Source organism: Pongo pygmaeus, chromosome 8, assembly GCF_028885625.2.
Source record: "Pongo pygmaeus isolate AG05252 chromosome 8, NHGRI_mPonPyg2-v2.0_pri, whole genome shotgun sequence".
Taxonomy (NCBI): Eukaryota; Metazoa; Chordata; class Mammalia; order Primates; family Hominidae; genus Pongo; species Pongo pygmaeus.
This window is the reverse complement of record NC_072381.2, coordinates 65,425,638-65,453,266: the sequence shown is the minus strand read 5'-3', so window position 1 is coordinate 65,453,266 and position 27,629 is coordinate 65,425,638. Positions and strand designations below refer to the sequence as shown.

At 41.2% G+C, this 27,629-nt stretch overlaps 1 protein-coding gene across 15 annotated transcripts in view; it reads right to left on the bottom strand.

Annotated features, from left to right (window-relative positions):
* Nucleotides 1–27,629, bottom strand: part of KCNMA1 (potassium calcium-activated channel subfamily M alpha 1) — a 768,905-nt gene that overhangs the window by 31,440 nt on the left and 709,836 nt on the right. For 10 of the 15 annotated variants that reach the window (XM_054435633.2, XM_054435612.2, XM_054435613.2 and 7 more), the window contains 2 exons: nt 13,921–14,034; nt 8,947–9,077 (listed from right to left, as the gene is read on the bottom strand). In XM_054435633.2, coding sequence (XP_054291608.1) covers nt 8,947–9,077; nt 13,921–14,034 — 245 coding nt within the window. Of the gene's footprint in view, nt 1–8,946; nt 9,078–13,040; nt 13,122–13,920; nt 14,035–27,629 lie in introns of all 15 variants that reach the window. The other 5 variants (XM_054435608.2, XM_054435610.2, XM_054435630.2 and 2 more) reach the window with 1 other exon arrangement.

Genomic DNA, 27,629 nt, shown 5'->3' with positions numbered 1-27,629 from the left:
TAGATTCTGGAACATCCACAGACTGGAGTCTCATAAAGTCCTGTGGGGGCTCTGCAAATCATGACACCTAAGAAAATAATAAAATACTCTGGATAAAATATTAACTGAAAAGGGAAAAAATAACCAACCTATAAAATGAGATAATTCTGTATTTATCTATCCATTTAGAAGGAAAGACACCAAAATATTAACCATGCTTATCCTTGGTGTTGGAAACATAGGCCATTTATATTTTCTTTTTTATATGTTTTCTTTTTATTTTTATATGTTTCTTCTTTATATGTCTTCTTTTATATGTTTCTGTGCTTTCCAAATTTTCATCAAGAAGTATGAATAACTGTTCTAATAAAAACACAGTCAATTTTTTTTAAACATAGGGCACTATAGGTTATCCATTGCAATGATAAATCTAAAAGGTCAGCCTGGGAGGTTATTGTTTTGTCAAATCTTTGGGATTTGACCCTAACATGTTCCCACTTCTGTGTTGAAATCAGTTATACCCAAATCTTTTTGATCAGCCACGGACATTTATTGAGCACCTACTAATCGTTGGGCCTTGGTTTAGCCTGAAATTGTGTGAAAGTCAAAGAGTGCATGACTTTTAGAATTGCTCATCAACAGGTACAATTTCAAGGTCAGTCCCAGGGTTTCACCAGTGTCTGAACAACTCTGGGACCACTCATATCTCTGAGCATAATTGTCTGCTCTCTGAGCTGGCACTGCATCCCAGATGGCTCTCCTTGATTTTTCCATGCAGGCATCCAGGAGCAGAGCTGTGGGGCAGCAGAATCCGTGATGACAGAGAATGATGATGTATTTTTGCCAGCAGATGCTTTTGCTCCTGTTTTGATACCCCAATATTCAGATGCAGAGAAGGACTCTGAGCATTGCTGACGGGTGTGCTCTGCACACCTATCTCTTCAGGATCTGAATAATTTGGTGGAAAGACAATGCCTTTTCTGGAAAAGGGTGTCAGGTCAGTCATATTGGAGGGTGCAAATTTCTTTATGTGATGGGAGTGAGGGTTGGGGTAGGGCACTTCACGGAGCATTCAGCAGTCTGCAATTAAGCATCACTCCAGGGCTTTCTGCATAGGTGATGGCTGTTTCTGCATCATGGGGCAAACCAGGTGCTAGAACTTCAAATGCCAATTACCAAAGGTGCTTCCTGTGGAGGAAATCTCTCTACAACTCACCCGACCCAGAAGGCACACATTTTCTTCTGGGTTAACATAAATGCTAAAATTGAAGAAATACAACATTCTAAAGGCAGGGTCATGTAGGTGAGGTCCTTTGCCTCCTAAGCTTTTGTCCTGCCAGTCTTTTCTGTGCCTTACCATGATACCTGTGCTAGAAGCCTTCTGGGAAGCTCTTGTATAGAACCTCCAACTCTGGCAGGGTTAGTCTTCAGGGATGCTTCAGGCAGAGACCTTCTCAATGGCTATCCTTGCGTCACATGGGCATTTGGGAGTATAAGACAGCTGAGTTACGGTCCTGTTCAGAGCCTGGGTCAGGTGACCTGCATAGTCTAAGGAATACAGGAGTCCCTCTTCCCACCGCCAAGGACAAGGTTGCAAACCTGACTAGCGAAGCCCTTCTTCTGATTAAGGCAACATGGCCCCCTGGTTATGAGTACAGATTTCCAAATCCAATTAGTGTGACTTTTAATACCTGCTTTGCTATCCAATAGCCACAACAATGAAAGAGTTGCCTAAGTTTTCTCTGCCTTGAATTCCTCATCCACATAACAGAGATGAAAAAACAAAACAAAACAAAAATTTATAGATTAGAGTTAAATGAGAGTATTTGGGAAACTTCTGATAGATAAAGCATACTCAAAAAATGGGAGTTTATAAAAAGAACCATCAACTAGCAATGCAACCAATTTAGACAATTCCCTCTCCCAGTGTCTCGGCATTCTGATTCTAATCTCTGAGAGCTGGCTCAGAACACAAGGGTGGCCCGCTTGGCCTCTCAAGTTTGATGATTCTCAGGTCCTGTAAAAGGACACTGAGGAAACCATGAAATGCCAGGGGAGGGACCAAGGCACTGTAACAGGGAAACCTGAGCCCACAGCGCCATCTAGCCCGCTTGGCCCACGCCCCGCTGTGCCTGCAAGTGCAACCCGCCCGAGCATCCTCCTCTTTTTATTTTTTTAAAGTATAATTACTGGAGCTTATGTTTCACAGTTAATGCTGTCAAGCCTTTTAAACTAATTGGTCTTTTATAGAAAATTTAACTGAAAATTAACACATCTTTTAATAACATTGCCTTAACTTTAATGGCTCTCTGCCTTTCGTTTATAATTGCTCTAAAATTGTCATTTTCCATGTCATAGCTGCCATTTTTTATATTTGCTAGTTTTCATGGTGTAGATTTTTATTTTTAGTATTTTTCTTTTGTGAGGGATGAAAATGATTGGATTTTTTTTTCCCTATCCCAGGCCTGCCTGGCCTGATGTGACAGCGGTGGTCTGTCCTGAGTCTAGCAGGACATACCTCCATGTGCCCGACTGACACCACTGCTAGCTCCTCTGCCTCGGGACGGCCATGTGCCCTCTGTCTCCGTGTGAGCAGTTGAAATGGAGGCTCTTGAGTGGAGTGTAAGAAATAGGGTCATGGAGCAATAAATTGTTTATGTAACTAAAATCACATGGCATTAAGTTAGCTTGGACTGATAGAGAACTCAGGCCTCTCCATAACACCAGGTTCAAGGGTTTGGCCCTTAATGAAAGTACAGGAAAGACCATAAATCATGTGAACACACATTCCAGATGGTCACACCCTCCAGTCTTACTGACGTAAGTTCATTTCTGGCAAACAGAGGCCAGCTCTCTGATATTAAAGATGAGAACATGGAATCATATCTTCTGGGTACCCCAACTCATCTACCCACTAAGCTCCCAAATACGATCTAAGATGTGTGTTCATGAAAGAGAGAAAGAGAGAGGATAAGTGCACACAAACACATAAATATATATACATATATGTACGTGCATATATACCAAAAAATCTGCTTCTTTGTAATTACATGTGATCTTAAGAAATACGTATCTGCTCTGTGAAAGATTTTCATATGCCTTTGCCATTCTCCGATTAGCAGAAAGTCATAAGGGGTAACATCATTCCCATTTAACAGCTGGGCCCAGCTGGGCCCCAGACAGTAGAAAAAATGTGCAAGGGCTGCCGGTGAGCCAGGACCAGAAGCTTCAAGTCCTAATTCATGGCCCAGTTTCCCTCCTCCAAGTCACTGCCTTTGCTGAAAATATGAATGCACTGGACATGCAAACTCCTGCCCTGGGCATTGTGGTGCAGTGGGCAGAGCAAAGACACACCCGGCTTAACTGGCTCACATTGAAATTTCTCTCTAGCTCCTGGGGGATCCTGCAGCATGGGTCTCTCCATAGGCTGGCATTCACACTTCTCAGATGTATTGTACACTAGCAACAGGGCCCTCTGCTTTTCTCTGCTCTTTCTCTTAACACTGTTATGATATGCTTTTTCTTTATTTTTCCAGATTAGGTAGGCCCTGCAAACCTAAAGCTTCATTAAATCTTGTTTTCTAAAAAAAAATGACAATACTCCCAACTTGTGTGCATTGGAACTCATTAGCTCTTGTAGTAGGGTTCCCCTTTTTCTCCTCAGAAGGAGGTGGCTCCTCACTGCTCCTTCAATAATGATGGTTCAGTGTGATTGGTATCTGTTTAGGAAAGGTCCAAGGCTCAAGGAAAATGGACATCACATGCACAACCTCCTAACTCAGAGGACAAGCAAGTGACCGGAAGGCCAAGGATGCTGTCTGACCACAGACATTGCAATGCAGACACATAAGATTAGAAGCAAAAGGCAGGAGGCTGGTAAGGCCAGGACAGTGGGATGAACCAAGCAGGGAAGAGACATGAATGAAGCAGGCCTGGTGGGATGCAATAGAGAGTAGTGTGGACTGTGGCTAAAGGGAGCAGCTGCTCAGCTCAAGCCAATAGCTGCTTTATGGAAATCTGGGACTCTGCCTTCTGACTCTAATTTAAAGAAGGCAGGAACCTAGATTTTATATAAAATCTTATTTTAAAATATTGGCAACAAATTCAATTTAAAAATAAAAACTTGATAAATGCAGAAGTTGTCTGTGGGGTGGATGTAGACTGCAATGTGACATTTTGAGACTTCTATTACAGATCTTTTATTAGAAACAAGATATCAAGCCAAGTACTATGCCAATATATTGTGCTATTTCTTCTCTAAAATGAGTGCATGAGGATGGGGTGTTGGACAAAAAAATAACCAAGGGTTGCACTTCAGGAATCAACTCAGTGACGGGCTCGCTGTCCTAGCCAGCGTATCCAGAAACAGCAGCATTAGGAGACGCTGGTGGCTTTCAGAAGAAGGTGGATCCTCTTGCCAAGTCTGAAGTGTCTCATCCCAGACTTAGAACTTGGCCGGATGTGGTCTATTGTACTTGGAATACTCAGTACGGCCAGCGGCCTTGCCTTCGTGATTGCTCTCCTGTCTACCACATTCCAACCACAATGGCCTCCAACTGCTTCCTCCAACAAACCAAACCCAGCTTGTCACCACTGTGCAGCTTTGGCCTTTGCAGTGTTCTCTCCTTCTGTTTTTTTCAGTGTCAGCTTCAATGTTACCTCCTAGGACAATTTTACTCTGACCACTGAGGGTAAAACAGGTCTCCACACCCATTCAAGCTATTTCATGTTCTTCAAATCAATTATCCTTATGTGACACTATTCATTTATTCACTTACCTATTTACACTTAACCCACTAGAATGAAAGTTTAAATAACATGAGGGCAAGGTCTTCATCTCTCTTTTTTACAACTGAATCCCCAGCATGGGGAATCATGCCTGGTGTCCAGTAAGTGCCCAATAAATGTATTGATTAAAAGCACTAGCAACAATAAATACATACAGAGCTTGTCAAGTGCTAAGCACTGCTCTAATCGCTTTACAACCTTTACCCATTTACTCATCTCTGCAACCCTGTGACACAGGTACTATTACTATCTTCATTTTAAAGATGAGAAAACTGAAGCACAGAGAGGTTAAAGTTATACAGCCAGTAAACAGCAGTTCTGGAATCCAGATCTAAGCCATCTGGCTCTTGAGTCCATGTCCAGTATTCACTTTTCAGGGTCCAAGTGGAGTTTAAATTGGGGCTGGGGTTGGGAGAAAGTGATAGCTGGATGAAAAAGAAATCTGAATACTCATATGTGAGTCTCATCCCTAAAAACAGAGAGGATTCCTTTCATCTGGTGCGACTGTGTGCATCAAGATGGTATCATTCGGAAAAATACATTTCTAAGTTGTGATCTTCTTAGAGACATATATCCAAAAACCTAATTATTCCCTCTCATCCTGTGTTTCTGCTGTTGATTTATGAGATAAAGCCACAGGGCCATGTCTGTAACATCCCGATCTGTTCCAGGAATGCCTGTGATGAATCAAAATATTATTCTTTTAACAAATGAAGCAGTAAGCAGCAGGAGTTGGGTTATGAAGGACAATATTCAGAGAATGTTTAGACACATGATTAAATGACAATTTGGGGAGGAGCGCTAGAAAAAGGAGACTGTCGACATCTGAAGAGATTTGTGTGTGGATGTTGTGATGTTGCTTATGAGTGAATGCCTGCAATGAAAGTTTACCTCTGTCTCCTGCTGTTTGGAGGAGTCTCACTTTCTCAATTTATATTCCTGACAGCCCTTTTTGTTCCTTCTAGTTATTGCCTTGGCACTTGACTAATCTGTTTTCTCGTACATTAGGGTTGGGGTAGAATGCAAAGAAATCACAGGTAACATTTTATCAGAACGTCTGGATCCAACTGGATTTGTGGACTCAGACCCTACTCAAGACCTCATTATGAAGCTTGTTCATCCTAGACAATGAAAACAAGACCTGGAATAATGTGATAGGCATTTTGATTAATGATTTGAAAAGTTACCATCAATGACTTACTTAAATATGTCTTGCTTCAACACTTAAACCAAGAGTATTCACATTATTGTCCAAAAGATTCGATAGTGTAGCTAAAGTGCCTCGCACAGTTCTGGGCCCTTAGTAAATGATGCTCCTGATGATAAATACAATGACAGTTACCAGATTTCTGATACCCTTTTATCCTAAGCTAGAATGCAGAAGACATGCTGCTCCCATACTATTGCATCCAAACATGCCTTAGTCACACTATCCCAAACATTTTTGTTTGCATTTCAAAGGAGATGGGAGATGGCTTGTTTAAAAATTTCAAATCAATTCACTTTGAATTCTCATTTGAATTTCCAAGAACTGACTACCTACTGATGATATAGATGCTTGTGCAACTCAAATCCAGATGGGCTCCCACCTCCACCCTGTGGCTACCATATGTCCCTTTGGCTGTGTTGAAAAGAAGTTCTCTGGTGCTCAAACCGATTTTATTCCTTGGAACCAGGGCTGGTTTCATGGGTGTTCAGCCTATGTAGTTGCACAGGGCTGTACTCAGATGCATCTCTGTTGCTTATTTTATTTTATTTTATTTTTTGAGACAGGGTCTCACTCTGTCACCCAGGCTGGAGTGCAGTGGCACTATATCATCTCACAGCAACCTCCACCTCCCAGGCTCAAGCGATTCTCATGCCTCAGCCTCCCAAGTAGCTGGGATTACAGGTGCGCACCACCACATCCAGCTAATTTTTAAATATTTTTAGTAGAGACAGGGTTTTCCCATGTTGCCCAGACTGGTCTCAAACTCCTGGGCTCAAGTGATCTGCCCACCTCGGCCTTCTAAAGTGCTGGGATTACAAGCGTTAGCCACCGCGCCCAGCCCTAAGTCTCTTTTGTTTTAATACTCTGCTGTCACCATTTTGAAATTCTTAATAATTCATGAAAAGTGACCTTGCAAATTATGTAGCCAGTCCTGCTAGAAACATACTGAATATCTGATATGTAGAAACATAAACAATTTTATAAATTTGGAATTTTAAAAATGTTATCAGAATATTTTGTAGTTCTGAAAAAAAAATTCTACTGTAAATAGTTTAACCGGCTCTTAGAACAGTCTTCTGAAATCTCTGTAATTAGGATGAGAACTAAAATAAAAATTTCTAATGAGATGAATTACCAAAATCCATTTGAAACTGGATTTGCAGAATATGAGGCCTATGACTGAGAATATGGTCTTCTTAGGAACACATCTTGAGGCTTCTATCATTCCTTCTGGCTTGCTCAAGGAGTTTGCCCAAACTGAGCCCAACATCACTAGCAGGTAGAAACGTTAGCCTTGGTATCATCAGGCCATAAGAAAGATCATGAGCCCCAGGAAACAGGGAGCCCTTTTCCAAGGACCATTTTATCTCCTTGTTGGCTTGGAAAGCCATGGCATGGCATGAAGCCCAGTTAACCTTAATTCAGATGAATGTCATTTCACAGTCATTTTTAAATCCAAAATTCTGATTTTTAACTAAGATATGCTTGCAGTTGGACAATGTTCAGGCACACAGAATAACCCAAATTAGTCTTAAAAAACTTTATGTTTTTTCTTTCCTCAAATAGAGGTCCTTCTGGGATTAGCATTATTTAATGAATAGATGAGACTGGTGCATAATTAGCATATCAGTTGTTTAGCACATTCAGGAAAATAACCTTCAGCACTTTAATAAATATACGTGTGTAAAAACTCTGAGTTCTGTTTATGGTTTTAATGTGTTCAGAAACGCTCTTTATCATGGATTCTCCAAAGGTCAGTTTTTGTTCAGCCTATGTCTGCATTTTCACAAACTGAGAATTTGAGAACTCCAAAATAAAGAAGATTTCTATATAATAAATAAAGATGCTCAGTGGGAAGACTTCATAATACCCAGGTTATGACTCATTCTAAATGTCTACTTTTGCCTTTTGCAGTGAAAGATGGCTCCATTATGTTGGGACCCATTTTTTAATCGTTATTTGTTTTTCAGTTGCAAAAGTGAAAAAACAAATGCCTGATTGCTAGATGCACATCAAGTTATAAAAGAAACCAAAGCTGTGTTTGATCCCTCCACCAGCCCATTCTCCTCTCTCTGCCACTAACTCCTCCCTGCAGCAGATACCCAGCCAGGCCTTGCCTCCATGCCTGCTTCTCTCCCAAGGACTTCAGTCTCAGTGACAGGCCTGGCAGTCACCTTTGACCCACTGTCCTCCCCATCTTCTGCTCATGTTCAATCTTTTCCCAAGTCCTATTAATTGTACTGCCCAATACCGTTGAGCTCCATCCACCTCCCTCGATCCCAACACCAGCTCTATCCTAGTCCAAGCCATGACAGCCTCTTACTCAGACCTCCTGCCGCCATCTTGTACCTCCGAATCATCCTCCCTACAACAGCCAAGGCAATCCCCTTAAAGCATGAACTTGATTATGTCACTCTCCAACTAAAATCCTTCAGTGCCTCTTCATTATTCTTAAGAAAAAGTCCAAAACCATGAAAATGGGTTTCAAGGTCCTGCAGGTCTAACCTTGGCCATCCTCCTGCACCCTTGTCTCACCATGGTCCAGCCTCACAGGGTTTCTTTGCCTTCTTTGAGAGCCTCAGGTCCCCCCCATCACCAGGTTTTGCATTTGCTTTCTTTCCTCTTCAGAGAATGCTCTTCCCCCAAGATCTCCCCTCTTTATGGCTCAAATTTTAGCATAAAATGTACGACTTCCTTGGGGAATTTTTCTGGGATCCCCAAAACCAGGTCAAGCCCTCACCTATATTTCCTCCTAGCCTGCCTTGCCTTCCTTGCACTTGAGGAATTTATAATCAAACATTTACTTGTGTGATGGTTTTATAATGTGGGTCTCCCCTTCTAGGGTGTGAGCTTCTAGGAGTCTTGCTCTCCACTGTGGCCCCAGTGCAGCCCAGGGCCTCAAAGGTTGGAGGTGCTCTATTGGCACATCCTCCACCCTTGAGTGAGGAGGAGGGAACAGGATAACTCACCGCACTCATGAGTGAGTCCAGGACACTGACGGCAAACGCTGTCCCACAGGCAAAGGGCTGCGTGAGGTACAGTTCTGTATCAGGGTCATCATCATCGTCTTGGTCCAAAAACTGAACATTAGTATCGTTCACTAGAAAAAGCATAAAATAAGAATTAGCTCTGAAGACCACATACAGGCAGTGAAGCCAGAGGGAGACCAGGCTACTGGTTTAGAAACACTGAAGTCATTGAGAAGGAAACAAAAGCATGGAATAAGCTGTAGATGGATCTTTGGGTAAGGGGGGCAGTGGGACTCAATGGACTGTTCCTATGTCACTGTTTAAGTGTCTGAGACCTGGAGAGCAATGAGTTCAAGCAGGCTTGCTCCACGGCAGGCCGCTGGAGGACCAATAGACTGTGCTGGCCAGTCCTTTGGCATAGCTTTAGGATCATGACCTAAAAACACTTTCCAGTGTTTTTTGGTAACCAAGTCCTTTGAGAGATGGACATATTTCAATGATGAGCAGCCATGCTGGGATAGTCATTTTAGCCACAATGAAAAGAAAGCAGCTTATTGGGAGTAAAGAGCACTGGAAGGGGAGCACAGCAAAGGCAGATAGCAAGGAATTCACCCACAGGCATAACCCGCAGCCTACCCACTGGGATTGGCCTGGGTAGTTCCCGGGGTCCCAGGCCCTAAATCTAGGTCCACACCCAATAGGCCCTGTTTAATACACAGGAAACCCCAGGTGGGACGGATGCCTGGCTGTCTCCTGCTGCTTGCTGACAAGGACTTGCTCTGAATTTTGAGTTGCATGGGGACGCCCACGTTCTCCCTTTCCCCTCCTAAACAGCTCAATCTTTTATGTGCTTGCATTCAAGCAGATGCAGCATTGGATGCTGTATTTCATTTCCATCTGAGGATTCCTCAAGGACTCCTCCCGCGTGTACGTGCAGACTGATTAGTTGTGTCACTCAGATGTCTTTAACTTATTAAAAATTAAATGACAAATTAATTTCCATTCCCATCTTGGCTTTGGAAATTATCAGTTTTGCAGAGCAAGTAATAGGGGAAAAGTCGGTGGGGGGATGGGAGAAGGGGGCACTCACAATTTCTGAAATAATTATTGTGCTTTTAGGAAGAGAACAGATGAGGTTTCCTTTCCCTGATTCCTTTCTAAATGTATCAACAGCTAATTCTCTTTTCTAGAGTGATTGTTTCAAATTTTTAAGCAACTTTCTTGATAACTCTTCTTTTTTTAAAAAAAAAAAACACTTGTTTATTGTATGAAGCAGAATAAATGATACTAGCATGAAAGGCTAGGCACGGAATTAGTATTTTTAAATGACACCATCTTGTTTCCCCAGAGAAAAATTCTAATGGGGAAAATCTTTGCTCTGTTCTTCCAAAATTGGTCACATTTGGGTCCCCATTGTTTCAGCAGCAATTGAATTGCAGGCTAGTGGTGAAAGTCCAAAATCCAGGCTCTGACAACTGGGCTTCAGTCCAGCCTGTGCTGCCAACTTCCTTGGGCAAAGCATTTCATCATTCTACACCTTAGTTTCTGTTTCTGTAAAATGGGGGAGTTATAGCAGCTCTCTCATGAGGCTGTCAGGAGGCTCATCCGAATGGGATTGTGCCCAGTAAGCCTGGCCCAGCATCTGGATCATGCCATGACTTGATAAATACCAGTTGCTGTCATGATCTCCATTCTGACATTAAATACCTGTCCACCCATTACAGCATGAAAATGCCCAGCTTCCCTCTGCCTCTCTTGGAAACACTGAAGGTCTTGCTCAGGGGTCTTTCAAGAGGTAGCTTTTCCTCACCTCCCTTCACTTGTCCAAAGGGATGTTGTAGGCCACTGTTTAGTCTTTCTGATTTGTGAATCAGAAAATGTAAACTGGAGACCACATATGGAAGAATGTGGTTTTAGTTACTTATAATAGCCACCAATGGTGTGTGTGGCAATGCTCCGAAAAGCACAGCATCTGTTACCTCTTATCAGGAAGATGGGGAAGGGTTGGTACCAGATATGGAGGTGAAGTGACTCCAAGTAGGGGGAGGGGACTCTAGATTGCCAGTGAGCTAGACATCTGGGGTCATGGGAAAAGGGCTCCAAGAGACTAGCCAGGGTCCAGTGAATACCTTGTATACCGTTCTGAAATACCCAGTCTCAGAAGGAGAGCAAGCAATGCTACTCAAGGCCTATTTCACAGAACAGTAATTATGTGGGTGCTAAGAGGTACCCATGTAATCACCCCAAAGCATATGTGGTCAAATACAATTGGAATAGTCAGGTGAAACAGCTTTAACACAGTCCTTTCTTGTGAGACTCTGAGGAGCCTTTGCCATGCTAACATCAATTGAGAGTCTCCAAGTAGATGAAGAGTGGAATGTGCTACACAGCTTTGAAAGCTTGTGTGGCCTTGGTGCCCTCTGTGTCTCTTAAAATTCATTATACTGGCCTGGCATAATGCAGAATATATCTCAGAACATGTAGATAAATCAGAAGTATTTGTGGGGGATGTGGGAGGTGAAGTGGTCTGAGGAGGGCAGTATAGCGGCTAGAGAAATAGGTTTCAAGGCAGAAGACAAGGGTGGTGTGAGCACCTGAAAGATTCTCTGAACACAGGAAGAAATCTGGTGTGGGACAAAGGCTTCAGGAGAGTCAATGATGCTAATCAAATACCAGAATTGTTGCCTTAGGTTTGGGGCACCAAGCTTTTCCTTTTCTCGTCTACTAATGACAAATTAAGATATCCTAGTCAGTCAGCGGCACGTGAATTCCAAATAGAAAATGAAATTCCTGGCAGTGAGGATTCTGAAATGCTGCTGTAGGTTTGTGAAACGGAGATGTTTGGATTAATTTTCCAACCAGAGGTGTGGACCACATGAGCCCTGGGTCTCTTATGGCCCTCCAGTTCTGCGGAGAGCAATCCAGAAACCTAGGGCTTTTAAACAACTACACTAAACATGAAAAAGATACCCCTCCTATGGTTGGAAACAGAAAATAGTGTGATACTCCCTGACCTGAGTGAATTTGTCCTGATAAACAGCTATACCTACAATAATGCACTGCTGAGTGGTGGACAATTTATTCCTTGGTTTCTAGACACCTCGCAAGCAAGATTACTGTGTTGAAAATCTGCTCCCTTATTTTGAAATATACTTTTGGGCCAAGAAAATGGAATGTTCATTTCATTTGTGAGTCATGTGAAGGCAGGTGCTCCCACCTCTCTATCCACCCCTCTGCTGAGCAGCACTTTTGCTGTCTCTATTTAGAAGATCAATCCCCAGTTCTGAGACCTGCTGCTGATGGGTGCCCTTCATGGAGTTATTAACCAAGTCACGGAGAAGTGGGGAAGAACCTAACAAATGCAGTCATGACTGGAGGCCTTTATCGTCCACCTGAGTCCATTGTGAATCTCCCAGACAGGATTCTGGGCTGGGATTGGGGGCCAGAGTGCAGGGCTGCACCTGGGTGGCTGCTAACCTTATCCTCTGCACCCTTCTTGAAATCTGCCTTTAGTAAAAAAGGTTCCCCTAGGGACCAGGTGTTTTTATGGCTTCAGAACCAGAGCTTCTGAGAAATGCCCTAGTAGTGGGGGAGGGGGGGAAGGCAAATAAAGTCAGAATAAAGAAAAATAAACAGCTGGAGGGAAGGTGCCATCTTAGGTTTCTTATCTTAAAATTTTGATATTCTCCTTTGACTTCCTCTGAGAGCTGTGAAGACATGTCATTCAAACTGACAGTGTGTTGGAAGAGGAGTAGAAGGGAGAAGGCGGGAGAGCGGGGTGACAAAAAAAAAGTGGGGAAAAAAGGCTCAGGCCAGAGAAAATGAATTAGAGCAAAGATGCTTTGGAAACAACTGCCAGGTCAGATGGGTGTGATCAAAGGTTTACTGATGCTGTGTGGGGAAAAAATCATTAAGAAAGGCCAAAACAAGACAGTCGATTCCAACCAGAGCCACAAATAAAACACATTCAAAGCAGTGCCATGGGGTAGCCTTTCTGTTACAGCCAGTGAAATAAAAACAAGCTGATGATAGTTGGAAACACCAACAACAGAACAAAAGGAGATACTGATGTGAAGGAAAACAGTGCTTCTTACCCAGTTCAGTTATCATTAGAATGTGCGTCCCACTGTTTTTTTCCTGATTGACTGATACCAAAGGCAACTTGCCCGGTTTAGCTAATTGGATACAGCATTTAAGGGTTGGGGAAAGGGAGTGGAGGAAAGTACAGAAAAAGAAGAGAGTGAGGGAATAACAGAAGAAACATTCTCAAGTAAAGGGACCCCGGACCACAGGTAGTTTGCATTTGTCTTGGGGGAAGAGGCCACTCTACAGTTTTGCACACTCGCTAATGGTAACAGGGAGTGCCATGGCCAGGTTAGAAGTTAGATTCTATTGTCCAACCAACATGGCCCTCAAAACCCCATCATTTTGGGGGCCAGAATGGCATTTGCTGAAAATGGCTTTTGGCTGAGATATTCAACTACGATATGTTAAATGTCAAGTTATTACACATTAGCCCAGGGCTTCTACCTTGTTCCCAAAATGGGTTTGGCTTAGATCCGAGGATTTGCGTATCAGTGGGAGGGCTCAGATTGTAGGAGCTGTCCAGACAGAATGCTCAAAAGAGGTTCTTACAGTAAAAATCACCAGAAAGAATCCATGAACTAAGCCTTTCCTCCTTTCCTCTCCATTCCCAATTGAATGCCCCAATTGCAAATCTATCATCTCATGCTCCTTTGAAAACAGTGACCAGCATGAAGGAAACTGTCTATTCATCTCAGAAGAAAGATAGATCAGTTTTCCCTTCCGGTAATCTGCCATATTTCTACCCATACCTTCCTCCCAGCCCCCTCAAAACAAACCTCATAGCAGCTACAAAGTTGAAAGGGCTAAGAAACAAACCAACCTCCTTATATCCTGCATGATTTGAAAGAGAGAACAAAAACTCCCCCCAAAGCTGACATTGACCCCTACCTAGTTCAGTGATGATGGGGATGTTGACCCCAGTTGTGATGGATGGTTGACGTAACATCCCATGCACTGGGCTGTTATCTGGAGAGGATCTATCCATTCCTGGAGGTGTGAACCCTAGTGGGAAGGAAACAGAGGAGGAAGAAAAATCAGAGAAGTAGAAAATTTGGAAATAATCAGAGTACACTATATACACACAACCCCAAAAATGTAGCTTATGCATTATTCACAGGTCAACAATTAGTATTCCCAGGATAAACTCTGATGATTATTTCTTTAGAAGGACAGGGTAGGAAACCATTATAAATAATCGTAACTCACTTCATAGTTCCCTAAAAAATCCAGACTCCATACCAATTACTTATTCTGCTCATAGATTTTGGCTCCCATCTCTTTCCAGGGACACAGGAGAATTATCCCCTGTGCCCCCTTGAAGTTAGGTATGGCCATGTGACACATGAAATGCTCTGGCCCATGAAAAGTGAGCAGAGCAGTGCATATCACTGCTGGTTCTGGTATCAGACAGCCATCTCTCTCTTCCCAGGCCATGGCAACTGTGAGAATACAAGTTACTATGGAGATGAAGGCCAGACAGCAGCCCTGGACAGTTACCCAGACCCACAAAGCATTCTGAGTGAGTGAAGAATAAAGCTGTGTTGCTTTAAGCCGCTGAGATTTGTTTGTTTGTTTGTTTGTTTGTTTGTTGTTGTTACCACAACATAACCTAACCTGGCCTGACTGTTACCGTAAACCAATCAATTGCTTATCCTCTTGCTGGTGAGTGACTTAGGCCTCAGTTTTCACAGAGTTCTGGCCAATGGGAGGTGTCAGGAAATCTTCCTGGGGCTTCCAGGAAGTGTTTCCTTGCTCTTAAAAAGAAACACATAGGAAGAGATTCTCTTTTAATTTACTGAGCACTGTTTTATGTGCCTGTAGTGCCAGGAACTGAGGCACCAGCTGAGGGCATAACTAACTTAGTGATATTGGCTCAAGTGAATGACAGGAAGAGCTGTCCTGAAGTTCCTGGGACAAGCAGCCTGGAGCCATCCCACCTCAGGATTTCTCCCTATGTGAGGTTTTATACACATAAACACACACACACACACACACACACACACACACAAATGTATTTATACATATGCATACACACAATATAATAAGATGTACACATTTTTTATTTCTGTTTAAGCTAAATGGAGAAGGAGTTTACTTGCATCTAAATCCTCCTGACTAATGTATATGCCATCTGCTTATGGCTGATCCCTTGAACTTCCCAGTGTGCCCAACACAGACCACGTAAGGTATATGTGGACACAGGAAAATTGGAAAGCAGCCTGCTTGGTCTCTAATTTTGCAGTTTGGGCTTCTTTGCGTCCCAGGTCCAAGCCAAGTACATACCTGGATGAGGTTGGAACAACTGTAACTTTCAGTTTAGTGAGAGTGAGAAATATCCCAGCTAGGCAGAATGGCTGCCTCGTTAAGGTTTTGCATGGACGCATATCAATATTAGAAACCTATTTACTTCCTACATTCATCTGGTGAAAATTAATTTCTCTAACGAAGCATACGGCAGCTCCACGCAAGTGGCAAGACCCAATGCAATTACATTTAGATGACAGGCAAGCATTCACACTCACTTCGGTTTCTCCTTTTTTCCCTCAGCAGAATGCTACATCGGCTTATCAATGAATTAGGGACTTTTAGGAACAAAGTCACTTGCTAAATTTCCAAGGACAAAACTCCAAATAGATTATTATGTGACCAGATCCCTGACTCACTTTCCAGCAATGTGACAAGATTGTGTTGAGTCTGGCATTTTGGCTAGGTGTGAGTCAGGAATGAAATATGGGAGCTCAATAATTACCTGTTGTTTTGGAGGTGCATAATGCATAAAATGCCAGAGAAATATAACAGGGTTTTCTTACTTTCTGCTCTCCCGTGTATACATTTCTTATCACTGAGTGCCATACTTTCAAAAAGAAAAACAAAGTTTTACTTAATATCCATTCCCTGACTGCACTTAAATTGATTCTTTACATTAATATACTATGAAAAGGGTAAGTCATTTTGATTGACATTATAGTGTCCATCTTTTCAAACTTTGGAATATATGTTTTTCAGCCAACCACATAACCAAAAACATGCATTTTTAAATGCTAGCTGTTTTCTTCCTCTAGGATGGTGAAGGGGGAAACTAAACTGTTTTCATCAGAAGTTTCATTCAAAAGCATGAAAAACTGGAAGCGACAGCTGTGCAGATTCAGTGGATGTGACGTTTTTGAATTTCTTCAACCTGACAAGTAAACACCTTAAATCGGTAATGCTATATGCATAATACATGGCCTGTATTTTGACATCCATCATCAAATGCTGACTTGAGAAAATACGGGTTTGTACGTCAAGGAATAGCACCCATAAAGCAGGGAGAAATGCAGGTCACACGGTATTAGGAAAACTGTATTTCATTACAGAACTCGCAACAAGCCACGGCATCCTTTTATTTTATCTTATTTAAAGATTCCATTTTCAGCTGTGAAAAGACTCAATTCCTTTGCATGAAACCTTCATTTAGAAATGACATGCTTGCTTCATAGGCTTCTTTCATTTTGCTTTCATATTCCATTTTCCCCTTCAGTCACCAGGCCTGGTTCCATTAGCATCTGCAACTGACAAACTATGGTGGGTGTCCAAAGACATCTCTCTGTTGAAGGCCCGACTCTCCCCCATGCATGACTCCCCAAAAAGGTGTGCTTTTATTGGCAAGAAAACTTCATGCCTCTTTTTGTTTCACTACTTTTCTAGTCACACATTTTTAAAAGCAAAAGGCAACAATAACAGCAAAATTGGCTTCCTCTTTTTCCCTGGTGTAGAGTTATGTTAAAGGTGAACATAATTTATTCACATTGTTTCTTTCTTAGGAGTTCTGATATGGGAAAATTATGGTCAGAAATGGTAGGACTGCCCCAGATTCCTTAAATGGCTTTGGAGAGAAGAGAAATTTAAGCACCTTCCATAAAGGGATGAGGCAATCTGGCCTTTGATGCCATAGGATGGTGTCCACCCCGTTCCTCATAGCTGCATTTGATAAAGTGGCAGGTCTAAATTGTGGCCCAGTCTCTGACCGTCTTGTTCCCCTTCCCATTATTGCTTGTAGCCATGGCTATATCATGGGTAGCACCTGAAGTCTCTCTACATTAAACAACGCCCTAGTTCTGCATGTGAACGCACTGGCACATGGAATATACTCCAGAGATTTACAGCTAGAGAACAGTGAAAATGGGAAACACTCCCTTCATTAGTTAAACTAACACTTGGGAAGTTAATTTTAGAAACAACCACTTATTTTGCCAGAAAAGATGACTAAGAATATCACCATTAGAGACATGGAATGAGAAGTCCTCAATCACGAAAAGACTGAAGTTTAAATCATCCACAGCCGAAGCTATCACCAGATGGGCTCCTGATTCTTTAGCTATGTCCCCATAGCACTTTGTTGATCATGGCCATGGGAGGCAAGTTTTGTGCTAAAAATGACTTCCATATGTTTGTTGGCCACTTGTATATAACATCACTAATGATCAGGAAAATGTAAATCAAAACACAATGTGATACCACCTTATTCCTGCAAGAATGGCCATAATCAAAATATCAAGAAACAGTAGATGTTGGCATGGATGCAGTGAACAGAGAACACCTCTACACTGCTGGTGGCAATGTAAACTACTACAGCCACTATGGAAAACAGTGTGGAGATTCTTCAAAGAACTAAAAGTAGATCTACCATTTTATCCAGCAATCCCACCACTGGGTATCTACCCAGAGGAAAAGAAGTCATTATTCGAAAAAGATACTTGCACACGCATGTTTATAGCAGCACAATTCACAATTGCAAAATTGTGGAACCAACCCAAATACCCATTAATCAATGAGAGGATAAAGAAACTGTGATATATATATATATCACATCACACATATATATATATATATACATATATATGTGTATACATATGTGTATATATGTGTATATATGTGTATATATATATGTATATATATGTATGACTGAATACTGCACAGCCATACAAAGGAATTAATTAACAGCATTTGCAGTGACCTGGTTGAGATTGGAGACTATTATCCTAAGTGACGTAACTCAGGAATGGAAAATCAAACATCATATGTTCTCACTGGTATGTGGGAGCTATGCTATGGAGATGCAAAGGCATAAGAATGATACAACGGACTTCAGGGACTTAGGGGTTAAGAGTGGGAGGGAGATGAGGGATAAAAGACTACAAATATGATGCAGTGTACACTGCTTGGGTGAAGGGTGCACCAAAATCTCACAAATCACCACTAAAGAACTTACTCATGCAACCAAACACCACCTGTACCCCAATACCCCAATAACTTATGGAAACAATAAAAATAAAATAAATAACTTCCAAAGACCACCTGACCTCCTTACACTGTAAGTTTTCTCCCCACTCCAATCTTCAGTGGCTGGTGTGGCAGGCTTTTGTTATCTATTTTATTCATTCAGCATGAGGCATAAGTGCTTGACCAACTTTATCCTATGACAGATATTCTCATTCTATATACTATATAAGAACTTTAGGTCAGAGACTGGATTTTCATTTCTTTGAACTTCCCAGATTATCTACAAAATGCCCAGCACATAGAAAAGAAATAGAATGAAATTGTTAACAGCATGGGCTGTAAAGTCAGGTGTCCTGGATTCAAATTCTGGCACCTCCACTTATAAGCCATGGCACTATAAGCAAGACTCTCTCCAAGTCTGCTTCTTCATCGATAAACCACAAATACCTCCTACATAGGACAATTGTAAGGATAAAATAAAATAATGTATTTAAAACATTTAGTACAATACCTGGTATGAGGCAAGTGCTCAAAAATGCTGGCTACCAATATTAATATTTTATTAGGTATACAATAAGTATTTGTGGATCACTTCCCCTTCCCTATGGATAAAGAACTGAAGAAGTATTTAGTAGATTCTTAAAAAAGATTTTTCACACACAGAAAATCCTAGAATACTAATGAGAAGGCAATGAGCATTGTGTGTCTGTGTTTGTGTGTGTGTGTGTGTGTGTATACACAATATTCCTTATGTGATCATAAGGAAAGAAGGACTATGGCTCAGATAAGATATACACAAGTAATGGCTGGAAAAGGGTTCCAGGACACTGTAAACCCAAGTGCATTAGAAAATGAGAAAGGCTCAATGGCATTGTTTTTATGAGACTCAAAGCAAAGGCAAGAATGCTCTAGATCTAAACTGGTTAATAATTGAGAATGAAGAAGAGAGGGGGAAGGCTGAAATAGAACCCAAAGAAAAAAAATAGCCAACATTTGTGGAGTGCTTACTATGTACTAAATTTTGCTCATGTAATAACTTCAGTTCTCAGAACCATCCTGTGTATATACTACTATTTTTCAGAGGAGGAAACTGAACCACAGAGAAGGTAAGCAACTTGCCCCAGGGCATACATCTAGGAATTAGCAGATCTCAGAGCGGAGCCCGGGTAAACAAATCCCAGTGTCTCCTCTAAGCCACCATGCCATATTGATTCTTATGTGCCAGGCTGGGCTAAGGGTTTTTTCATGGGCCACCTTGTTTATTCCTCATAACAGTCCCTGTGTGTTTAGGGACTGTTAATATTTGCATTTTGTAGAAGAGGAAAATAAGATTCAGAGCAGTGGCATAAATGGCTCAAGCATACCCAATTGGTAAGTGTCTCTGGGAGCCGCAGCCAGGCAGTCTGACCTCAGACTCCTGACTCCTGCAGGCTGTGCCGCATCCCTGACTTGGGTGCTGGCCTTCTCCTTCTAGGTACTGTCCCTGGCAGGCAAGTCTGAGGCCTCAGCCAGTCTTACTTTTTATTGTTTTCACTTTTAAACAATAGCAGATAACAACTGGGACCCATTGTAGTTATGCTTAACTTGCTTTGGTATGGCAGCATGCACAACTCAGTATATATAATAAATGTTTTATTACAGTATTTTCCATGGGGGAAACACAAAGTACTTTCTAAATCTTCCCTAGTTAAATCCCTGAGCCTTTCCAGGGAGAGAGGGAGATGGAAATTCTTATCAATCATCTCCCCTAGAATAGATGGAGAAATGAAGGTAAGTGCTTCCCCCACCCCCATAGACTTAACATAAAGGAATTGGTTCAAGTGGTGGGCCAAATTATCTTTTATTGTGTGCATATAAATGATGGTTAGAAATCCATATGCTACGTTAAACTAGGGAAATAAATTAGGCCGAGTCATCTAGGTTTGCTGAGACAGGTATTCAATATGAAGTTGTAAAAGGGAAAGATCACCTTTAAAAATGATCTATAAAGACATGTTAAAATCAAGAGAAACATCTCATATTACATCATCTATGAGATGAATTAAATTTCCTGTTAATGCCAGGGAAAAAAATCTCAAAGGCAAATGTCAGATGAAGTGCAGATCAATAAAAATATTTTGATAAGTAAATGCAACAATGCTATTTAACACCTGATTGGCAACTGCTGAAACATAAATTATCCAAATTTCCCATTGCTGCTTATGGGAAAATTATGCAGATTAGAACTTGATTAGGCTTATATCATGAGACTCAATTTGGACTTTTAATCTATTAAGCTCCAATAAATGAGGCATCTGAATAGCTCCCCTGAGCAACTACGGTAATAGCCACAGCAGTCATTTTTGCAGTATGTATTCCAACAAATGCTTCAGCAGCTGAAGTAAAGAAAATTCCATGTATAGAAGCACAATTGCTTTCTAACTTGTAGGGGAAGAAAATCCATGCACACAGGGTTGATTTGGGAAATAGGTTTTTGGAAATGACTGCAAGAAAAATCCAGCCAAAGGAAAAACCTCAGTTTAACCTTGTAATATTTTTTCACAGTAGTTTTCAGTGGCTTCCTATGAAGCTAGAATCCAGAGTCAGGAAGGCCAGGCAGCTGACCATGTTTACTCAATAAAAAAAAGATTATTTACCAAGGCAGCAGCTTCTCCAGAAACTCCCCAAAGGCTACCCCAACAGGATAGAGGTAGCCCCCAACAAGGTGCTGGAGGTCAGTGTCAAGGAGGGAAGTGGGGAAATGCCCCTGCCAATTTGTGACTCCCCTGAACAAAGCCTAATGACAGTGCTTGGAAACTGTATAAACAGATAATTCTGTGAATCCTGAGCCACACCATAAGGTGTCTTTTGCCTCTTTGGCAATCATTCTATGCTAGAGATACGAGAGCTTTCAAAATCCTCTAATCAATTCCTCCATTCTTCAGATGAAGAAACTGAGGCTTAGAGTGGAGAAGTTATTATATCCAAGGTCACAGAACCAGTTAGCAGCAGAACCAGAATAGTTGATATCTGCTGTTTTCTGTTCCTTTTTAACTCCTTCTATGCATAAGAAACCCATTCCACAGTGTTTGTTGGGGGTGCAGGGAAGAAACTCCGCCCCCACCCTGGAAACAGGAGTGGCAACATGAAGCCAGGCATCCTGACTTCACAGGGCCGCTGATGGTCCTGCATAATCCTGGCCACATCATCGGTTTAGAGATGAGTCTGTCCCCCTCAATCTAGGGCCTGTCCATGTTCTCCCCAGGACATTATGTAAAGATGGTAAAGGTGCTGTGGTTGCAAAGTCAGGAGCCTGCAGGTGTGGGGCTACTGGCAAGCAGTTAGCCCACCATGGGGTGAATGAAAACAAGAGGTGGAGAGAATGAGATAGAGCTCTGTCATTGTTCAAGTTCCTGCACCCAAATGTGCCTAAAACCAGAGACATCCCAGTTATATGTCTTTGTTTTTACTTAAGCCTTTTTGCATTGAATTTCACTTGCGCCAAAATGTCCCAACTAGTACAATAACAGAAAAATCTCCATTCTCTTCGTAGTGAAATGATTCATGCTGGCCTGATTTTCTACTGAAACAAATGACTGAGTCTTCATTTAAGGTTTCCTGCTTGTTTCCAGTGACCAAGGACAAGACCTGGCTTAATACTCTCCTCGTTTCTTTCTATTTACAGTAACTAACAATGACATTTTTAGTGGTACATTTTTTTATAGACTGTCTTTGATTAGCACCTTTGGAAGTTGACTCCACCCACTGAATAAAGTGCCCCATCCTTTTAGAGTTTACATTTTGGGTCCAACCCAAACCAAAGCAAATTAAACCAACCAAACAAACAAAACTGCTCTATAGTTATTTGCCCATTAAGCTTCATAAAATATATTCAGCTCTTAGACAAGTCTCACACACATGAAACAAATATATTTACAGGACTTGTCTCTCCAAGCAGACAGTCTCTTTCCTTAGAATTAGCTTAAAGATGTAGTCTCAGCTATTCGGGAGGCTGAGGCAGGAGAATGGCCTGAACCTGGGATGCGGAGCTTGCAGTGACCCGAGATTGCGCCACTGCACTCCAGCCTGGGCAACACAGCGAGACTCTGTCTCAAAAACAAAACAAAACAAAAAAACAGAATTAGCTTAAAGAGCTTACTGTGTAAGATGTTTCTCAGAAGGGTTGGTTAAGGGGAGGAAGGAAGAAAAAGACAAAGCTAGTAACAACTCAAACACACCTAAAACTACAGATTTGGAGACAAACCTAATATTCACCTGATCTAATGTCTCCGTTTACCCAAGAGCTCATGGTATCATTGCTTTTTCCACAACATCTCAACTTCTCAGTTTTACCTTATCCTAATTCATCTTACAATTTAAAAATAAGGCCAGATGCAGTGGCTCATGCCTGTAATCTCAGCACTTTGGGGGCCAACGTGAGTGGATTGCTTGAGCTCAGGAGTTCAAGACAAGCCTGAGCAACATGGTGAAACCTCGTCTCTACTAAAAAAAAAAAAAAAAAAAAATACAAAAATTAGCTGGGCGTGGTAGAGTGTGCCTGTATTCCAAGCTACTTGGGAGGCTGACATGGGAGGATTTCTTGAGCCAGGGAGGCAGAGGTTGCAGTGAGCCAAGATTGTGCCATTGTACTCCAGCCTGGGCGAAAGGGTGAGACCCTGTCTCAAAAAATAAAATAAAATAAGACATACTTGCTTGGTCAGTATGGATCAAATTACTTATAATTTTACCTCCACTTTGGCCTAAGCAATTGTACTTCTAAAAATATGTGTACAGCCATAATTTCCTTATATTAAAAATTTGGATGCCAGGGTCTTCATTCATAGGTATTAAGTAACAATATTCCATTGAAAACAACATGAATGTCCAATTTTAGGGAAATTGGTTAAGTATGCATCCACTAAAAATAATGCAGAAAAACATTTCACGACAGAAAAATGGTCATGATAAAATTTTTGTGAAAAACCACAGGCAACATACTAACATGTACGATCCATTTTTTGAGGGTAAAAGAATTTATATCTATGGAAATAAGACTAATATGTCAACTTTCTTATGTCTGAGCAGTAAAATTACAGGGAAGGTGCATTTTCTTTTTGGTTTCTATAATTGCTAAATTTTCTAAAATAAACACATTTTATTTATGTAATGAAAAAAATTTTTTTAAATTATAAATTGATGTTAAAGACCCTGAAATCTCGAAACCTCACGTGATCTCTATGGGTTGAGAACAGCTGATGAACATGATGGATGGACACAGCTTGTTCATCTGTAAGGGTCTGACAGGTCTTTGAACATCCACTTGATTTGGCAGTTAAGGAGACTGAAGTTCTGAGATGGAAGTGATCAGGCCAAGGTTACAAAGCAAAGGGGCTTTAAAAGAACAAGGCCCAGAGAGAGCTTTCAGGCTTCCTAGTTCTCTGTTATTTCAGCCTCCCACCATCTTGTAAGAGCTACTCAGTCTCAGAGCAGAGGCCATTTACATAAAGCACACATGGGCAGTGAAGAACCCAAGAAACCCACAATGCCCTATGCACACAGGGGAACGGAGGAGCAGTCAGAGCTGGTTTCCAACACAGAGGGAAAGTGGCACCTGCTGATGCCCATCCCTGCTCCCACTAGCCTTACCCACTTCAGGAACGCTGTTCCCTCTCTTCCCTCCCAACCCAGCTCCTGTCGTTTCTTTACCTCTTCCAGGAAGTCTGCCTTGAATAACTTCTCACATTTAGTTACTTTTCGAAGATGTTTTCCTCTGCCTTTTTGTCCATCCCCTTTATTCGTTATTTTAAAATGTATGAATTATTACTAACTATATACAAATTACTACATATTAATGTCTAAATGTTGTTAAGCATCTTTAATTCTCTCTGTTTTATCTCCATATACCCATTGGACTTCCCAATTTCAATATGGCACAGCTTATGCTAGCCTTTCTTTATTGTTTTTATTTATTCTTAATTCCTATTCTGGGACCCTCCCTCTTTGCTGCCACCACAAGAGGACAAAGGCTGTTTTGCCACTAACATGGGATCTCCTCTTTCATGATGGATCACATTTCCAGTAAACTAGAGGCTTACTATGCCGGGGAAAAGGCAGATATATACATTACAAGACAATGATATCAAGGGGATACTAATAAAACACACAGACATCCCCCCTCACGCTGCCAAGACTATATACCATTTTGTTTCCATTACATCAATTTTTTTCTCCCCTTTTGCAAGCATTAATCAAAGAAATGTGAAGAGCTCATTAAAGTGATAGATTGACTGAAAATGTAACCACCTTTTCGTTATAAACAGTTTCTTTATGTTCTTGGTGCTATGGGCTTTGTTTTTCAGCATTTGTCATGTAGTTCAAATGTCCTTTTACATTTAAAACACCAAATGCCAAATGGGCCCCAGTTGTTTGGTTTAGTATGAACCGATGGCCAGCACAGCAGAAACCAGAACTCCAAAATCGCAAGCAAAGTATAACATCCATATCTTAAGCACACAGAAAATTAAGTAGCTGTAAAAGATGGGTTTGCCAAGTGATCCAAGGCCTTGCCATGAAATTCAAGAAAGCAGAATCACATCAACAACAACTTTCAGCCAGCTGTCTCTGAATAGTTCTAGAGACAAGACGCCTGGCCCAAGATAGCGCCAAGGTTCCAAACATTTGATGGTTCTTTAAAAGAATTTTTTTTTCTTAAGTGTTGAAGTGTTTCCTGTGTATATGTTTATGCTGGCAGATGAATAGGAAACTGGGATCTTGGATCTTGGGGTCAGGCATTCCCACATACATACACACACGAATCTTCACTAGATGAGGGTTTGATGCTGGATTGACCCTGAGCATCTCTCTGTACGGCATGGTCAATAACTTTCGACCACTACCTGAAATAAGCCTTACCATTTGTGGTCTAGAACTTGAACACTGTGGCTAGACTGAATGAGTTTGGGTCCTGCCTCTTTCTGTTTCTAACTTGTGATCTGGGGCAATTTATTTAAATTTTGTGTCTCAGTTTCCTCATCTGCAAAATGGAAGAAGAAGATGTCATGAAGATTGAATGAGTTAATAATAATAATACAGGGAAACTGCTTACAACAGCACCTGGCACAAAGCATGTACTTCATCAGTACTAACTTACTATTATTTATCAACAACAGGGTTGTAAGCTGACAGAGAAAACAAAACACATGGGTTTTAGTCCCAGGTCAACTCCTACCTCTCTGTGAGAATGTGGAAGGATTCAATGTCTTATCCAAACTCAGTTCTGCCATCCGTAAAATGAGGTAGTAGCAATGTCCCAAATCCCTTTAGATTATCGTGCATCATACATAATATTGAAACCATGATAATTCTGTGTTCAGCTACTCAACATTCAGGAATGTCTGTGGAGTCATTCATGGGGTTGTTATTTTAAGGAAGTGGAACACAGGAGCCCTCTTCCAGAATCCTATCACATTGTCTGTATCAACAAACATATCGACATTTCATACAAGAGATGCACACCAAATACATTAAACCACAACAACTGTGTAGCTTGCACATCACAACTCCAGGCATAACATCATCATATCCTCTCTCAGGAGTAGCCCCTAAGGCATGATCCTCCCTCCAGAAGCCCTGCTTCCTTTCCATTTGCTAACAGTCAAATCATTCATTTGCTGCTATGCGATCACAGTTGTGGCAATGGCTGTGGCCCTTGGTGTCTTCATCTGTAAAATAGGAATGACTCTAAGGCCCTCTCAGCTTTGAGATTTATGTCTCTTTCATGACCCCAAATTTTAAAAGTGATCTCCAACAAAATAAGCTAGCAAAGGGAATCCAGAGGATCTCCTTACTGACTCCTTCACAAGCTCTACTGTAGATCCAGATTTTTTTGATTCAGTTTTATACCTTTGCCCAGAGGATGAAACTTCACTTCTCAAACCAAGGAGGATGTACTTTCTCCAAAGTTGCTCTAATGGCTGAGAAGGCCATAAATAACCATTTATTAAACAAACACTATGGGCTAACGGAAGAGAAACCACCACAATTAGGCCCCTGAGTCCTGCAGGCGCAGTACATAACGATGGGTCTCTCATAATCCAGACAATATATAACCAGTTGTTCCATTTTCTTGAAGTTATCTTCATAATCAAGATGCTATCTCAGGCATTGTGGGCTTTAAAACTATTTTTAATTTTAATTTAAAGAGCAATTAAAGAAAGACAATGGATACGCAGGATAATAAAGTAAGTGATTAGCAGCATGCAAATGACATAGGCTTAATGATAATATGGTTCTAGTCTCCAAACAGCTTGTCGAGAGAAAGCCCTTTCTACATGTGGTTGTTCAGCTAATGTGTCTCAACCCACAATTACAACATTGCTGACACCATTAACCAGTGAAACAACATCACTTCGCGAAGTCCTTGTTGTCTCATTAAAAAGGAAAGGGTCAGGTAATTTACCAATGTTGTATGTCTAGTTTTGTTGTTGGTAATTAGCAAACATTACCCAGCATAGACTCCCACTGGGAACTGGGGGAACTTTGTGAAATATTAAAGAAGAAACCCTTTATATTTCGCTGGAAAATTGAAAAGAGGTGCAGTAATATGCTCCCTGTCATCTTTTTGCATTTAGGAAAAGGAAAACACAACTTGGAACTCTTTAATTTCAGGAGAAATATTCAAAATGCATTGGGAAGTCACTATCCACATTAAGACCCTGGAACACCATTGTATACTGGCAAATAGAATCTGCATCCCTGTTTACAAAAGGGAGTTGGAGATGGGAGGACGTGAAAATTGCAAACTTCATCTTTATTGCTCTTACTTATGTTATTTGAATTAATCTCCTTGAAATAGAAGGGGCTATAAAAGTTTTCTTTTTGAAATGCTATAGGACTTAAATAAGCACCAGAATTATTTATTCAGAAAAATACACACACACACACGCACACACACACACACACACATATTTAGACCTAAAGAGAGAAGAAATATATTCCAGGGAAGAGACTTCCTGCCTCCCTGCTTCCTAATAGAATCTTCCCCATATTGGAACTCAGACCCCGCCCCCAATACTGGCCAATGCTTGGTGTGTTGTCAGGAAGTAGAATGGTATCTTACTCTTTAAATGGAACTTTTGGAACATAAAACACATTCCAATAAATGTGAGCAGAAAATTATGAATTCATTAAACTACTTTGGTATCTTGTGCTATATATAATATTTATATTCCGACTACTATAAAATATGCTTTAATATCTTTAGGCAACTATAAGGACTTAAATATTTATAAAATGGCTAAAGATAAAGTATGGCCCTCTTATTCCTACATACAGATGATGTAAGGCATGCAATCAAA